At 34.9% G+C, this 17,507-nt stretch overlaps 1 protein-coding gene across 1 annotated transcript in view; it reads right to left on the minus strand.

The window, feature by feature from the left end:
* The window catches only part of DACH1 (dachshund family transcription factor 1), a 409,856-nt gene that overhangs the window by 181,713 nt on the left and 210,636 nt on the right, over window positions 1-17,507 (minus strand). The window contains exon 3 of the mRNA XM_058548287.1: window positions 7,615-7,776. Within this exon, the coding sequence (XP_058404270.1) occupies window positions 7,615-7,776 (162 nt within the window). The remainder of the gene's footprint in view (window positions 1-7,614; window positions 7,777-17,507) is intronic.

Genomic DNA, 17,507 nt, shown 5'->3' on the forward strand with positions numbered 1-17,507 from the left:
TAAAAAGTGGAAATATTCTCTGCATTCTGCTTCTCTATACCATATAACACTTTTAATAATTCATATGGGAAACTAGTACATGTTATTGATCATACTCTAATGCTTTTATTAACATAGAAATGGATTTAGAAATATATGCTCAAATATTTTTAAATGAGAAAAGTGTTCTTTTGAATATAGAAATGGATTTTTTCCATAAATAGTCACCTGTTATGATCACTAGTGTTTCTATCCTTTTAAATAACCAATGAAGATCAAAAATACATTATGAGAGAAAATGCAAACTGATGTCACCCACTTTCTAGAAAATCATGAAAAAGAGCTTAATAAAATCACCAGTTAACACACGTCATTTTAAAATAATCTAATTTTAAGCTATATTAAATTTTTTGAAAAAATATTCATCATTCTTCCACAATAACATAGTGTTAACTCTTGCCCAGTTCCTTCCAAACACTAATGAAATGGATATAGAGTACAAAGGTATAAAATTCTATATCATCTTTTTTCTTATATTCAAAATAAATATTTTCCACCCTTATCCATCGTATGTAATGGCTGCATAATACGTGAAATAATGTATTACAATATATTTAAGGATGCCTTTTTTTGGACGTTTAGGTTATTTCAGGCTTGTACTTTATTTTAGAAATCACTGTAAGGAATAACTTCTGGCTTTTCATATTCTATTGAGGTTTCAAAATTCAAAGAATTTTAGAGCTGAGAGGGTTAATGGGCATCAAGCTCCTTATTTATTAAATAAAAAAGCTGAGAAATGAAGAGACTTATCTCAGTAGCTAAGTTATTTATTAGCTACATCACTACTAAAAGCTAAATCTTCTGACATATTTTGCTCTCCGCTCCCCCATCTCAGTGTGACTTATCTTGGTCATACTATAAGATGTTCAAATTTTAGACAATGAATTTTTTATAATTTTGTTTTAAATTAACTGTTTATTCTTCATATTTTCAAATTAAATTACCTTAAAATATTCAATAAAGAAGAAATGGCAGAAATATTAAATATTTACAAATACATTAAAATTTATGAGAGATAGCTTACTACTTTTTTGTTTTTTGATGTTGGGCTAAGCAATTTTGTATGAAACGTCAAGATATGAAGACATCTTTTGCATGGGGAATGATGGGAACCATATGGCATATTCACAATCAATTGAATTACAAACCGTGGCAGTTCCTACACTTTTAAGAGATGCTTATGTGGTCCTTCCATTAAAATTCCACTAATGTGACATTTGTGAAAAGGCTTATGTTTAGACAAACTTTCCTGGCTATACGTGAGCCACAGAGAGCAAAAGCATCGATTAAAAGTGTTTATATATAAATTGACAGCTATCAGTTCTAAAATATTTCTCATTTCATGTGTCAGAATCTTTTAGGCCTTTTAAGGCAGTCTTGTGTGTTTCCATGTTTACAAGACCCTGGCTGTTAATATTGTTAAATTTTACTCATCAGACAGGAAGAGGGATCTCAAAAATCATTGTTAGGCAGAGAAACATTAAGAAAGTTAAAAAAAAAAAAACTTTCCACATTAATCTGTTAAACAATGGCAAATTTCTTATGAATCAGTGATACTGTAATTGAACTGGAGACATTTTTAGAGCAAGCTTGCTTTGGCTTTTTCACCCTCTGATTTGGAATCTGCTCACAGTACTGCCAGCTTAACCAAAAAGGATTAACTCTCATATCCAACTGAGAACACAGATAATTCTCAGTAATTGGTAAAAAATGAAGATGAATGGGGCTGAGAGATAAGGAGCAATTAGCTCATCAGCAGTTACAGCTGTGCACTCAATCCGGCTCCATCTCTTGAGTCTCGGCCCCTTTTAAGGAACCTAAGCAGACTAAGCATAGGACACCCCCTCCCCAAAAAATTTCTATACCTGCCCATCATTTCTCTAGTCTTCCATTTTATTTCCTTACTATACAAAGACACCTGTCACAGCATGCTATGTAAATTACTACCTCTCTCAGGACCTATGTCTAAAGCCAATCTTCTTTTTAAACTTTTTTTATAACAGAAACCAAATGACTACTGTAGACACTCTTAAATTCCCTGTCAATCGTTTCATTATAGCTGCATCATCTGTTTGAAAATATAAGCAATTCCCTCATCTAATTATAGGAAGGATTTGAGGTTCATTAACATTGCCAAGGCAGGGAATCCAATGTGCAATTGCAGAGCTCTGCTTGGTGGCCTGTGTTCTCAGTTTCCTTTTATTTGCTTTCTCAAGGTCTCCAAGACTTTTTCCTGAAATCATAAAATTAATTTTTCCTTCCAAATAGACATGTGAGTTAGAAGAAAGGAAATGACTGCAGTATAAACTATTCTATTTCTGAGAGAACGGTTAAAAAAGAAAAAAAAGATAGTCAGCTGGGGAAGATAATTTTATCTCCCTATCAGCCTGGACTTGTTTTTTTCTCATTTGCTTTGTTTTGTTGGTTAGTGGACAGAAGTAAGGAGTAAGGAATTGAAGAACATAGCTGTTAATCCCAAATTCAAGTTCCTGTTTTTACTTGGAACTCCTACAACCTTGTAACTATGGCAAGTGTGAGAAAATGAAAAATAATCATACATTTCAGGCATAGGAACTGTGTTCAGGTTTGGAGATCACCACTTCAGGGTACCCTTGCCTATGTTCCCCAGTGCTCAGAAAGAGAAAATAACTGAAGTCTTAGGATTACTTCACTTCCTTAAAGAAATAACAGCAGTTAGAGGGTTATGACTATAGTTTAAACAATGAGATTTTCTTGGGACATCTGTTTTGAGATCACATTTTGAATAGATATGAACTCATTTCCTACTAAGCAAGCAATCTACCATTGTTGATAGCTGTTTACCAGTTCTATGAGTCAGATATTAGCTAGTGGCAAAGGTCCCTCTTAAATCCTCCGAGTATTCTTTAAACTGTGTACATAGTGTTTTCCTTAAATAAAATGTTAAGAGAAGTAAAAATGCAGTCTTTTCCTGCCTCTTGGTAAATTATAGTCCACAAAGTCTTGCACTTGGGAATAATATTTAATGTATTTATCTTTAAAGAGCCATTTCCTTTGTTGTCATTAGTTAAGGGAGTAAGATATTAGGTTTAGTAAGTATTTAAATAACATAGAAACTATTAAGAGATGCTCACTATGTCAATATTTATATAGCATTTAAAAACTAGAAGCAAAATTAAGTTTCCTTTATTTAGATTACATCGATTGTGATTAATTTAGTATCCTCAAAAATGTGCATGATGCCAAAAAAAAAAGATAAGCAGATAAAAAACACAGCTATAGATACTACAGAATTGACCTTGGGCTCACTGGTTTTAAATTCTGCCTTTCCAATATCCCAGTCCCAATTTCCAAGCAGCATTTTTAAAGCTGGTTATGTAGATCAGTCCTTAAAGCAAAAAAATAGCAATTTATCTGGCCTGTATGTTGTGGATAGTGTTGCCACTAAAAAGAATCCAGGACATTTTTCCTTCTTATCTGCAATGTAGCTCATATCAGCCAACCTGTCACAAGATAGTACTTGATATAAACAAGAGATTGCAAAGACATCTCAGTAATCAATATCAGGATGGCTACAGTATGGAAACCCCAACTAGTGCATATCATTTGTCTTAGCATCTATTTCTATGGCCAAATGAAGCATTAATTCAAATCATAAATCTATGGTGATTTAAATCTGGGAATGAGCACCTGCCTGCTTTAATGATTTATTTTGTACATTTCAGTAAGCAGGAGATTTGTCCATATGAACTGACAGGTCACCTTCAGATGCCAGGAGCAGACTGTTTATCACCATGCAGACTAGCATCTCATCTTAGCAAGTAAATATTAAACTAAAAGAATCCAATTGATTGTGGATGAGGGAGAATGGCGACACAGCCATATATTTTCCTCAACATGCGGATGCCTCACTCGTATCTATCCTGAGTCCTCAGTTCTTCCTAAAGTGATCATTCTGTTGGAAAGATGTGAGCTCAAGGTTACTATGTAAAATTGGTATGTAAAATAATTATTTATCAGTGTCAAAGATTTCTTTACTCACTTTTTTCTGGCTAATTTTTATGATTCATACTGAGAACAGGAAAGGGTTATCTATGATAAAACATCCCTTCACCTCACCAAGCCAAATTAAACCAAACCAAGCAAACACAAAATCTATTTTCTGGGCAATAAGGATTATTACTGGGCAATAAGGTATTTACAACCAAAGAAAAAAACAGTGTTCCTACATAGGAAAGCTTGAAATCTTTAACAGAACTTTTGAGCCAGATGAGTACAAGAGGAAAAAGAACTCTGAACTGACTTCAAAAATGTCACTGGATTTGGGTAGGGCTGAGTAGCAACAATACATCATTTAAGCAGTGCCTCTCTGAGGGGTTTCACTACTTCAAAGAGCCAATTGATAGATTCATGAGAGCAGTAAGTTTGTATTCTGAAATATAGGCCTTTGAGATGCTTGGGATTCCTCCTGGAATTCACATGCTTCAATACCACTTCCTAAGCACCTCATGCTAACAGACGCTCCTGGAGGATCCAGTACATCCTGTTATGACTGCCTGCTTACGCAGCCATCCCGCCCACAGACTGCATGCCCCTTGAGTGCTGAGATATAGTCTATTATGATTATTTTTGTGTTCCTAGAATGAGCTACAATCAAACGTACAACAAAATCCAAATGATGTAACAGCTGCCCCCAAATTTCCTCACAGGCTTGCAGCTTAACCAATAATAGTACCCAGCAGAGACAATAGGAAAACAGAGGAGGAAGCAGTTGACGGCCGTAAAAAGAACAAGGAGGTAATTTTCAGGAGAGCAAGTTTGAAAAAATAATAATAATGACAAAAGCAATACCAAAACGACCAACCTTACCAGTATTGGTATTGTGATAGCATACCAGTTCTTAATATGGGTCAGAAAAATTAGCCAGAAAAAGATATTTAAATAAATCTTTGACAAATTGCATACCCAAATTTTATTGTGAACAACAATGTGATAAGCCAACATGGTAATAAATAAGGTGATAAACATTTGACAAATATGATCTCCTTTAAGTCTCATGATGTAGATGGTATTATTTATGCCATTTTCCAGATACGGAATGTTAGGCTCAGAAAGTTTATGTCACTTTCCAAAGTCACAGAGCAAGTAATTACTGAACACTTTCCAAGAGACAGGCACTGTGCTCAGAATCAGAGAAGACTAGGGGCCATATAAAGCAACTGCTCGATTTAGCAACTGCTTTGATTGACATAAGATCAACCCCCACCCCCACCATTGCCCTGTACCCTCCCCATCCTACCCCTCCCCCAAACTCCAAACTCTCTTTCCCTGATCTCCAGATAAGGGGGTTGGGGGAAGATATGCTCAGTAAGAGTAATAAATTATAAATTCTCAGAGGACAGCAGCATGTGAGAATAGAATAAAAATGACAATGATAACATTTTCCGCCCAAAATTAGCTATCAGATATTTAATATAAATGATATCCATGATTTAGGGATTAGCAATGGTACCAATGTTAACACAATCTCAAAAGACTAAGACTCTCTAGGAAAATTCAAATAAATTTCTGCTCCTGGTTCAAATTGGTGTTGGATGGTGGGTGTCCAAACTAAAAAGCAATACAAACTACCAATTAAATACCTTAATGGAAGAAAAGTGATGTCTTCCAACTAAGCACAAAAGAAAATTCAAATTATTTCTTTTTTAAGTCATCATGATAGACTATGTACCCAAATAATTAAGGTAAGCTACAATTTGGTCAGTAGGCAAATGTTATTCTATAAAATCAAATATTTAATTTATGTCAATGCTTAATTATGAGTCATGTTCTCTCTATTTTATGCCTTTTGGTTTCTCCAAAGCCAACTTCTATTCTGCTGCTCAGGAAACTGGAACAGACATATCATGTTTTTAAAAATATTTTTAAAATATTTTGCTTTAAATGTTATTAAATTGCCTAACAACACCAACTATAGAGAACAGCCTGCATTAAAGGTTTACACTTCTAAAATTTTGAAAACAATCCAGATTATGTTTTGAAATGGTAACTGTAATTTATAGTGGCCGATGACTTGTTTTTAAAAGTGTCCAATTTTGCTCTATTTTAATAGGCCAAAGTAAAAGACTGCTATTTTAAGAAAAATAGGTACTTAATAGTTCTAAAAAGAGAATTATAATTGATTCATTTTCCTTCAATACTGTTTTTAACTTTTAAACGTCTAAATTTATGGGTGTAGAACATGACATAAACAATCTGCTGCCCTCCACCTTCTCAATAGGAGCACCACAAACACAAACATTGATGTTTTCCTTAGTTGCTGTCAGTTTTAGAGCCATGTCGTTTGGCTCTCTTCCTCATCTTTTCATCTTTCTAAGAAGGGCTACCACCTTTTTTACAACCTCCTCTCAAATCAAAGCCATTACTGCAGTTCCTTTCCTTTTTTCCTTGTGTAGTTCTCCTGAAAAGTTCTATTTTTCCCCTTTTTACTTTAGAAGCTGCCTTTTGGCATCACTGAAGCAGTAGTATTTCATGTGTTAGGTATATATTTCAAAATTATTTCCTACTCTAACATTCATGTCTAGTGTATGCTTCCATGGAACTGTTGCAAGAATGATTAGTGCTAAAATCCACAGTATTCCTTCATATATCCTTAACTATATGTCAATGGACTGAGTAGAAAGCTGCTGATTATCTAAAGAAATAATCTGTTAAAATATTGCATGGAAAGAAAATTTAATTGAACTGCCATGAATTAGTGTCCTTTATGAATATATATTGGCTATAGTATCTTGCACGTATCTTATAGGATCCAAATTTCTCCTGTTAAATTATATTTTGAGCATGATTTCTACATTTTAAAGGAAAACAATACAATGCAGTACAGAATAAAGTGTTTTATCTCACCAAGATACAGATGCTAAGGATATCATCAATAAAAAAATTAACCCAAATTTGAAGCTGTGTTTGACCAAACTACTCAAATGAATTCTGCAAAGAGAAAGATTTTCCTTTTGGTTTATAGGGACTATTAACTTTCCATCTCTTTCTCCATACCTCAGGAAAGATAAAAATCAAGAGAAATTAAAGTTGTATTTTTAAAATGAGAGAAATTGGTAATGGTTATGTATAGAAAGAATTAATTACCAACATAATTTTATTCTTGGAAGCAAGTGAAAGGATGTAGTTTATATGTTTTGCTGCTAATGCAAATTTCATGTCTGATAACAAATGCACTAAGAATGAAAAAGATAAAGCATATGGTTTTGTTTGTAAATATTCTTCTATCACCTGACCTATAATCAATATTTTAGAGTTCTGACTATTAAAACTTATTTGTATCATGAAAAGTGTTAACTGAATGCTTACAGTAGAAGTTGCAGACATAAAGTTGAAGCTATAATAAAAAAATAATGTTGCTAATTATTTATTTAGAGTGCATGTTGTTAGAGAGGCAAAACGGTATCTTCAAAAATATACACTCTTTGAAGCTAAAAGTACCAACCTCTTGAATGGATAGCCAATAGTTTTGTTCTGGAAAAGAGAGTCATTTAGTAGCAAATGATCACGATAAGTTTCAGTGAACATAAAACTTACCAACACTTGAATTCATGTCCCCGTTTTCCGAATCTGCTCCATGTTGGTTATTACTGGCATGATAGTTGCTCATAGCTTCTAATTTGATTTTTTTCACCTTCATTGCTTCGGCGATAGCTGCATTGGTAGCAGCGGCAGCTGCTGCAGCTGCTGCTGTCAGACCTTAAAAGAATAAATTAAAAATGAGGTAATTCAAACTCTGACTTTTCATGTAATAGTCCATGTACTTTATATAACACACATAGAAACATATTAGAGTATCTGATTCCTTTATGGAATGCTCTGATAACATATATTCATTCCCGACCAGCCAATGAAACAACTTTGATTCAGTGGAGAGAGTGCTCTCTAAACTCCCAAATTAAATATTAGCAAAAACAAAATTCACATATAAAAGAGTAGTAGTAGAAATGCAGCCAGAATTATCTCTCAAACAAACCAATCTGAACATGTCATTCCCTGCTTAAAATCCTCTATAGCTGCCTAGAGGGGGAAAAAATCTGAACTGCTTAATTCACAAAGCCTTTCTCTAAGAAGTGTAAACGACCTAATCACCCAAAGTTTCCTTATTCTCATGTCACATGCCAGCTATGCTGAACATGCCACCAATACCCATGCATGCCCTGCCTCTTCACGCCTGTGCTTTCCCATATGCCATTCTCTTTGTCTGGAATGTCCTTGTCCCATGACTCACTTCCTCGACCTCTCATCCTCCAGCATTCTAGTCCCAGAAATGACAATTTTAACCACGATGCCATGATGTTTATCGAGAGTTCTTCTCTGTTCATCCAGAGAACAGGAGGTAGGAGTGGATATGAGATTAGAAATAGAGTTTGAGACCAGATTATGCAAGAGCAGAAAGCTAAGGCCATGCTTTCTTCATAGGCTCTAGAAAGCCAACAGAGGTTTCTGAGCACGGGAGTGGTTTGTTTTCCTTAAATGTGTGAACTTTTACCAAGTCAATTCACTTCATCCTGGCATCCCTCATCTGCAAAATGACAGACACTGGAATATGTGAATGATCTCTCCTAATTCTAAAACTCTAACAGTCTAGGAGAAGATATGTACCAGCCCCCCACACTCTTTTTGCTATAGCCATAGCAAAAAGTTCAGAGTTTCTGACTACAGTGCTTCACCCTGGTTTGAATTTATCTGTGTGATTTATTTCCACTCCCAGCTGGTGGATTAGAGACTGAACACCTCTCTCCTCCTTTTCCTCCCCACTAATCATCACTTCTAGTTACCAGAGCAAATAAGTTACAACCTCAGGAATTATAAGAAACTCTTTTTCTCTAGGAATCTCTGCTATTTTTTTTCAGAAGATGGAACACCTCACCCTTTTTTCAGATCAGACAAAAGAGGGCTTAATAACTTTCACCCCAATGCAATGAGACCTTCACATTGGATCTTTGCATGAAAAACCGATAACCACTCCCTAAAAAGGCACTGATCTAAACTCAAAGAATTCATCCGGGTCTGGACTGAACATTTACTGCCTTTTAAGTCCCCACTTGAACGGATTCTCTCATCTTCCTATGATTGAATTTTCTCCCCAGTTACTCATTTCCTTCAAAGATGTTTCAGAACATTTTCTTTCCTGTTCTCTTAAAATTCTCTTTGTGTTTCCCAGCAAATCTCTCTTCCTCAATTTTGCCTTGTCACAAACGTGAACATCCCACTTGTTCCTTCTTCATGCCTGGTGTTGTCTCATATCTAATCTATGACACTTCTGTGGTCCTTATCTTTGACTTATGTGGCAAGTAAATCTTGTTCCAGAGTATTCAAATAAGAAAGATAAACCTACAACTTGAGATATGATTGTTATTATTGTATAGCTCTGAATCGAATTTGGTAGCATGAAATGTAACTATGCATGATATGACCTTAGACAAGCCATAAAATCTTGAGTTTGGTTTCTTCGTCTGTAAAGTCATTCTATTCACAAAGGGAAAATATAATGATTAAATAAGATAAACCATGTGAAGGACACCACATCATGTTTAGTAAAAACTAGGCACGCCTTGCATTCTAGTTCCTCAATAAGACAGTCCAGTCCTAGGTATGATTCCTGCAGGATATCCTGGGCGGCCACAGCCCCCTCAGCTGGAAGAATCCTACTCCTTAGCTGATTGCATTAACCCTTGAATTTTAAAAATACTTCTTATAATTTCATTATTTATCTGATTTTATGTATGGTACTCTTCTATTTTTCCATTTGACAGTTTATTTCCAAGTTTTACATTTCTAATACAAATTCCAAAAGATATATGTGTGTGACACACACACATGCTATAACTTAACTATAATACTTTTTAACAATCTATTTTTCGTCCAGTTTAATGAAGGTGGAAAGAAAGCTATGACATTTGCAACAGTTGTTGATTTTAGTTCCACTAACTCACCTGGCTGTTTGATGGGTTCTCAAATTTAATTCTTTAATAGGTTTCAAACTCAACCAATTTTCCTGTTTCCACTGGCTCCCCCTAGTGCAAGCTGCCACCTTTTCTTCCCAGAAGTCTTAAAAGAGCCTCTTAATAGCTTCCACTTTCCGCACCTCCAACCTCTTATTATTCATATGGTAGTCAATATAACCTTATGAAAATAAAATCCAATCATGACATTCAATGCCCGCTCTTAGGAGCAAGTCGGATGCTTCACATGGCTGTTGGGCTCTATGTGCTCAGTTCCCTGTCTATCTGTGTAGCATCATCTGTTCCTCCAAGCCCCCCTTACTCTCCGTGCTCCAGACACACAAGCTTTCTTTGATTTCTTTTAATGGACCACATTCCTGCTTTCAGGCCAGACTTTGCACGTGTTGTTCCCACTTTCTAGAAAAGATCTTCAGTCCTCTGCCCTAGACCTGCCCATGCATCCATCATGTGATGACTTAAATATTATGCTCTAGGAATGGCAGGCTCAGGTTCCTGACTCTTCAATATACCTGGGAAACAGATATCAACATTTCAAGAATCAGCTCAAGACTCACTTCTTTCAAAGACCTGAGCTTCCCCACCCTACTCCTCAAGAGTAGAGCTAGTGATCCACTTGCTTGTGTTCTCAACGCTGCTGTATGCGTTTGCCATCTTTTGTGCATCAGAATTACCCATGGAGCTTTTTCAAACCTTACAGATAGCTGAGTCCTACCATCTGAGATTCTGGTTTGGGACCCTTGCATCTGTATATTTTTTGGTTGATTTTACTGTCCCTCAGGTCATTTTAATGTGCAATCTGAGAAGAGAAACCCAGCCCCTTGGACTCTTTATTGCTCTTTTTTTGGAGGGTGAGGGGGTAAAGCGGGGTCAGTTTAGGGCTAGCCCTTCTAACTAGATTGTAACACCAAAAGACAGAAATACTGTCTTAGTATATATATCCCAAACATCCACCACAATGCCCAGCACAAGCAGTCACTAAATGAAAAAACAATTCTCAAACTAGATTACTTGGAGAGCCACAGGAGAAATATGGTCATTATCTTTAAAATATCAATGTAAGTAATTTAAAACATTACGTTTATGTTGCAAACAATGTGAATATACTAGGAGTAGCAAATCTCATTAATTTAATATAAAGCATGACTCTCCAAAGCTACATCTGCCTGGGGCTGGAGAGGATCACAAAAGGCTTCCCCCTCCTGCATTTATTGCACTTCCTGTTGGTCTTGCAAAGACCCTTCCAAATCTCTGATGTAATTCTCAAATACCCTCCCACTTGCTGTCTCTAATAAAAACTTAGCTTAGAATCTATACACGTGCCTTAGAAAGAGGTCCCATTGTATATTTTGTTCCCTAATGAAGTTGCCTTTGAAAAACAAAGTGTAATCAATTCACAAACTAATTGTGGTTTTTGGTCTGTACTTCACAGAGAATTCAAACGGTGAAAACATTTTCTATGTAATCAAGCATTGTCTACTTGTGTGCACACTAGCCCTTTCGTCTCCCTGCCTAACATTTTCTCTTTTAGAGCTTTCTTCCCCTGCCTCAGATTCATAGAGATTTTTGCTACCCTTCCTCAATATCCCACCCTTAACTACATTATATTGCAAATTTACCACTGCTTTTAACTCTTCCCAATCAAAACAACCCATTTTTCCCTCAGAATTAGGCAATTCAGTGTTTCTCAAAGTGATAAATCTACAATAAGTCCAGCTGCAGCGCATGGTAAAATTGGAGATTATCTTCCCCAGGGCCATATTCACAGACTCTTTCTCTGGGATGGACTGAGGAATCTGTGCCTTTACCTTTCAACAGCTTGATTTTGATGCTCACTGCCCTTAGATGATTTGATGACAATAATTTACACTACAGTGTGTTTGCAGCTTGGAAAAGCTTATTAACCAAGCAGATCATCATTGCAGTGGTTTTTGAAAGTGAGCATGCTTAAGACTCAACAAGGGAACTTGTTAAAATATAAAATCAGATTGGACCAAGGAATCAGAGTTTTGAGACATAATGCTCTAGCGTGATGCAGACTTTGTAAAAATGAGTCTTCTCGTGCCTTTAGCCTACCACAGCAGAAGCAAAGATGCCAGCCAGGTAATACAGCACTTCTATATGTTATCGATGCAGTAGTCATGCATGTTATTAACTCCAGCAACCACTTACAGATGTGAATCTATTAGGTACATACAGTAATTGTTATTTAAACAGCTTAGGTAATTCATCCTGATTCTTTAATTGGTGAGTTTTTCACTAGACTTCTTTCTCTCACTGGGGGAAAAATTTTATAGATATATATACATATACACGTGTCTGTAATACATATATATATGATGAACAAATAAACCATCTCTTACACGAAGGAATGATTAACCTATCTATTTTACCTCACCAAACTTACTTTTTTACACTCTCAAAAAATATTTACAGTGTCTCATACACCAAGACCAAAACAGGTACTAAGTGAGAAGTCAAATGTAGTATAATTTCATTTTATTTTAAAAGGTTCTAAATCTAATTTTATCATCAACAATGAGGAAATTTTAACGTATACTTGAAATTTACTTGACACTGATAAAATAATGGATTGAGAAATATTTTGTTTAACCAAGACGTTTTACTTCAGAGGAAAGATAATAAGTCATATACTGTGTACTCCTAGATCTCCGATTGGCCCTGAGGAAAGGAACTATACATTAAACTTAGGTTAAAGCCCATATGCTTTATATCATGCAAAAATATTTAGGTTAATTTTTCTTTGCTATTTGATCTTCCCAAACTCTATTGCTTGCAATTTACAAGAACGAATAATTTTTACACAGAATTTAGAAACACAGCTTGTCATATTAGTGTCTGAATTATGATACAAACTCATTGCCATGGGCTCCATTCTGCTCTGCCTCTTCAGAGCAAATTCTGTACTTTATTTTTAACAGTCTATTGTTATTAATTCTTTATTTTTATCTTGGCTTACAGATTTCTTTTACTTTTACTTTCATTTTTTGATGCTCCAAAGTTCTTGTTGAATAAATGACTGGCATGGAATTATTAGCTATCTAAACTCACTATCATATAAGGAGTAAATATATGGTGGTTGAAAAAAAGCATTCCAAAAAGCCATACAAACTTTGGACAACATGCATCAAATTTATTTGGGGCACTGCAGCAAGTTATATAATTCCCAAGGCTTCAAAATTCTTATCTTTACAACAGAGATATCAATTCTGACCTCATAGTGGTGTTGTAGAGAATAAAGGAGAAATAATGTCTGCAACAGCATGTTCACACACTAAACCTTCTGCAAATGGTAGTAAATACTATCAAGTAACCTATCATATCCATCCTGTCCTTATGTTCAGTTTTACCTTTGTGTAGGTACTCACAAAAATGAAAATTTGACAAGAACTACCTAACAGCGTGGAGTGAGAATTTAGCCGTTTGATAAACGGAGATCTAAAAACCATGCTTCTATCAAATCATTTGATTTACTAGTCTACATTGATCAAATTTATCCTAAAATCACTAAACCTCCACTCTGTGCTATATTGATAACAAAGTCTTTGCTACCTCAAATTCAATATCTTAAAACCAATCCATGGGTGTATCATTTGGAAGGGAAGGAAGCATTGTTACCACTTAAGAGCCTTATTTTACTTTGCAAAGATAGTGTTTTTCTTCTGCTTTCAACTTTTATCAAAACAGCCTTTAAATCCTTCAAATGCCATTATACAATCCTGATCACTCTCTCTGAAAAAAGGAAAAGTATCCCCATTCCACTTATTTCAAATAAGTTAGTACCCCTAGTTATAAAGAGTAGATTACAACTATAGATTATAAATATCAATAAAAGAGACATATTGCTGTCAAATTCTTTCTCTGATCTGTTTGTTTGCTCATTAACTTGAAAGGGTCAATCTTTGATCTTTGGTTTCAAAGACATCAAGATGACTTCCAAATGTCTGATACATTGTCTACTTTTACATCGCATTCCATATAAAATGCATTTCCCTAAACCTAATGGTTAAATAAAATGAGTTATATGCAAGAGATAGTAAGCATTCAAAGCCTCCATATGATAGACTTTCTAGTAGTCAGTGTCACTTTACCCAAATTTAGAAGAAACCATTTTAAACAGGCGGTAGATTATAGCCAATGGTAGTTATTGTTAATATTCTGGAATTGATAAGTTATTTATGTCTGGCATTCTTCCTACTGATTATTCAGAGAGACAGGCGGCTTATAAATATCTCATCACTCCACCGTCACAGAAATTTCATCGACAGTGCTCATGCACAGCTATTAGCAATATGAATCTAACCATTACAAGAAGGAGGAAAATCGAACATGTGGCATTAATACGCAGTCCTGGTTCCTAACCATCTGATAGGCAGATGGTGTGAAGCGGATTCTCCAGCTGAAATGAAGGGCACATCATTTAAAACCTTGTTTGCATTCTAACTGATATCAGTGCCATATTGATATACATGATACATCATGGCAGTATTTGAACAATCTAGTTTGTTTCAGTCATAAATGTTTACAGCCTTGTTTTTTTAATCTTATAACCATGTTCAGAAGAGTGTATTTTTAATTTATGAAACCTATTGTTCACTTCTGTTGAACTAGAAGATTAGTGGAAAGCAGGAATATTAAATTACTTCAACCAGAGCAATGTAACCAAGACAGATGAATAAACTGAGTTTCTCTTTTCAATAAAGGATGTTAGTAAAGGAATTTTAAAATTAGCCCAGGCATTTTGTGCATTAAATACACTTATTAATTTAAACCTTCTAGTTTTTTTTCCCCCAGTGGCATACAAAGAAACTTAATGCTTTACATAGTCATTCATTTAAAACTCTCACTGTGTGTAATTAATCTTGTCCAGCAATTCAATTGAGAACGTAAAATATCAAAAACCATAGTTCAATTCAACAGTCATTACTGTGAAGTAATCTTTCGGCTCCTGACAGTTCCTATAGACTTTTTGCAAAACTCTGTTGAAGGTGCATTGTAAACTCCATATGAGTTTGAATTACAACTTAGTTGAAATCACTTGAAGTCTTAGAAGAACTGTTGGCTGAATATAACAACTTGAAAACACAGGTACCTTTCTTTTCATCCTGTTTTCTTCTCATCCTTATGTAAATATCAGCTATCTAAAAAACTGATATTAATTTTCACAGTCATTTTATTTCTCAATACTTTCAAAATAAAGGAAAATTGTGAGTGAAACATGCCTGTCCTCACCGTTGAATGATTAAATAACAGAAATGATAAGCAACTAGAATAAGTACCTTAATTGTGAATCAGAAAAGACTAAAGATTTCAAGTGTGAATTTGTCTCCTAATGTCCATTAGACTGACTTTTCTTGCCCTTTGAAAGACATTTACATTCTGCAGAGAAAAGGAAAATTGATCTTTGAGGCCATTAAGGGAAACACTCCCTATACCAGTTTTCAGGTTTTCAATTGATTAAATTAGATTTTAAAAATGTTTGGATTAACAAAAACTCCAACAATTTAGAGAAATATACAGAAAGTTTATTATAATATTGATAATGACTAATAAATCAAATAGACATCAAATTTAACATTCTTATTCTGAATAGCTTAAAATTGCAATCCCCTAGAGTGAAGAAAGTAATAGCAGCAGTGAAGTCAGGGGGAGCGAAAACCACAGGGAAGTCATTTGGCCACTCGTAAATCACTGAGGAATTTCCATGGAAGTTTTTGAAACACTCAACTTCCGAAAACTAACTCACAGAATCAGGCTGAAACACAATCAATTAAAATTTTAAAATTATTATGGTTTAAAATAAGAAAATAGATAATTTATGAAAAGTTGAACTTGGTACGACAAAGTCTTAACTGTAACTTTCACTTTTACTCCATGCGTTACCATCTTTAGAAAAATATTTCTTAACAACCACTTGGGGTCTCGATTTATAAAACATAGAGATGAGAAAGACTCTATCTAATGCGACCCTTTTATTTTACTGATGATGAAACTTAGGGGCAGTGAGGTTAATCATTTCTATAAAGTCATACCATTAAATAATGATCGAGTATTCCCAATTCCCCTAACTCCCAGTTCAGCATTGAGCACACTGACTCTGTCAATAAATGTAAAAAGAAAAGTACAGAGTACAGTAAACTGTGGAGTCATTGAAAGAAAATCACTCCCCTTTGCTCAAGTAGCTTATGGATTGCATAGGAAGTCAAAGTTATAGACACAAACATGATGTCACTAGTATAAGTTGACTCCACTTAGAAACCTAAGCTAAATGTTCATTTGTGATTCAGTTTTTTAGAATTTAGAATATATTTGCTGCAGAAACAATGGTCTTTCAACTTTAATTATGCACAAAACTTTTAACCTGTTCTACTGGTGAAATATGGGATTTATAATGTTAGCCTGAATCCTATATCTTAAATATGGCACAAAAATGAAGAGTGAATAAATTATTTTCCTCTGTATATCTTGAATATAGAACAAATTCTAAAAAGAAACAAATTAAAATAGATAAACTTTGACTCTAATTTTCTTTAAAGCACCCTTTTCATTATTTCTTATTATTCCCTTCTCCAGTAAATTAGGCATTAGCTACCTTCATGTTTGTCTAAGGCCCAATACTTCTTACTAGCTACACAACTCATCACCCCAAATTACTCAATGCATTGACTCCAGGCAGGTGGCTCTTACTAGCCTGAGAGTAACTGACAGTATGTGACATTCTGAAAGAACGTTTTTTAAAGAGACTACTTGTCAATTTGTTGATGACAGTTCAGGCAGTCTAATAAGTGAAAAGAGGAAATGGTGTCGTAAATTTAATTTCGTGCAAAAGAGTCACCCCATTGGCATTTTCGCCTAAGAATAATCTCCCTCAATGTTCTCCTATTTTCTCAACACCATGTAAGTCTTCTTCGAAATCCTTTGATACTTCAGTAAGTTTCTCTCTTTTTTCTTTTTCCGGAATCCAGGTAGAATGTGGGGCTCTGTCAGTGTGTGCTTGTTGGTGAGACGAGGAGAGGAGATGAGAAAAAGTGTAACAGAGGTGGCCATTTTTACGTGTAAGTCTTGTTTGGGGGAGTTATCCAATGAGAAGATGTGGCCACAGAACTTTTCTGATATAGTAATATGAACTTTTTTCAAGGAAAAGACTCAAGAAAGAAATGTATTTATATACACACATTCTAAATATAGTCAGGGTCAGTGTTGGGAACAATATACAGCCATATTCACTGAATAACAATAGGAATAGAGGGACTAGTTGAGGTAATGTATTCCCTCCTTTGTCATTAGGTTCTTGCGTTTATAGCAACATCTCACTGAATCTCCATAATCAGCCTGCAAGGTAGATAATTCCCTCATTTGGTTACAAGGAAAATGTGAATGGTGATAGGCCAATTGTAGTGCTTGGAAAAGTAGGTTTTTGATTGCAGTTTTAAAGTTAGACTA

The sequence above is a fragment of the Diceros bicornis genome, chromosome 9 (genome assembly GCF_020826845.1).
Source record: "Diceros bicornis minor isolate mBicDic1 chromosome 9, mDicBic1.mat.cur, whole genome shotgun sequence".
Lineage (NCBI taxonomy): Eukaryota > Metazoa > Chordata > Mammalia > Perissodactyla > Rhinocerotidae > Diceros > Diceros bicornis.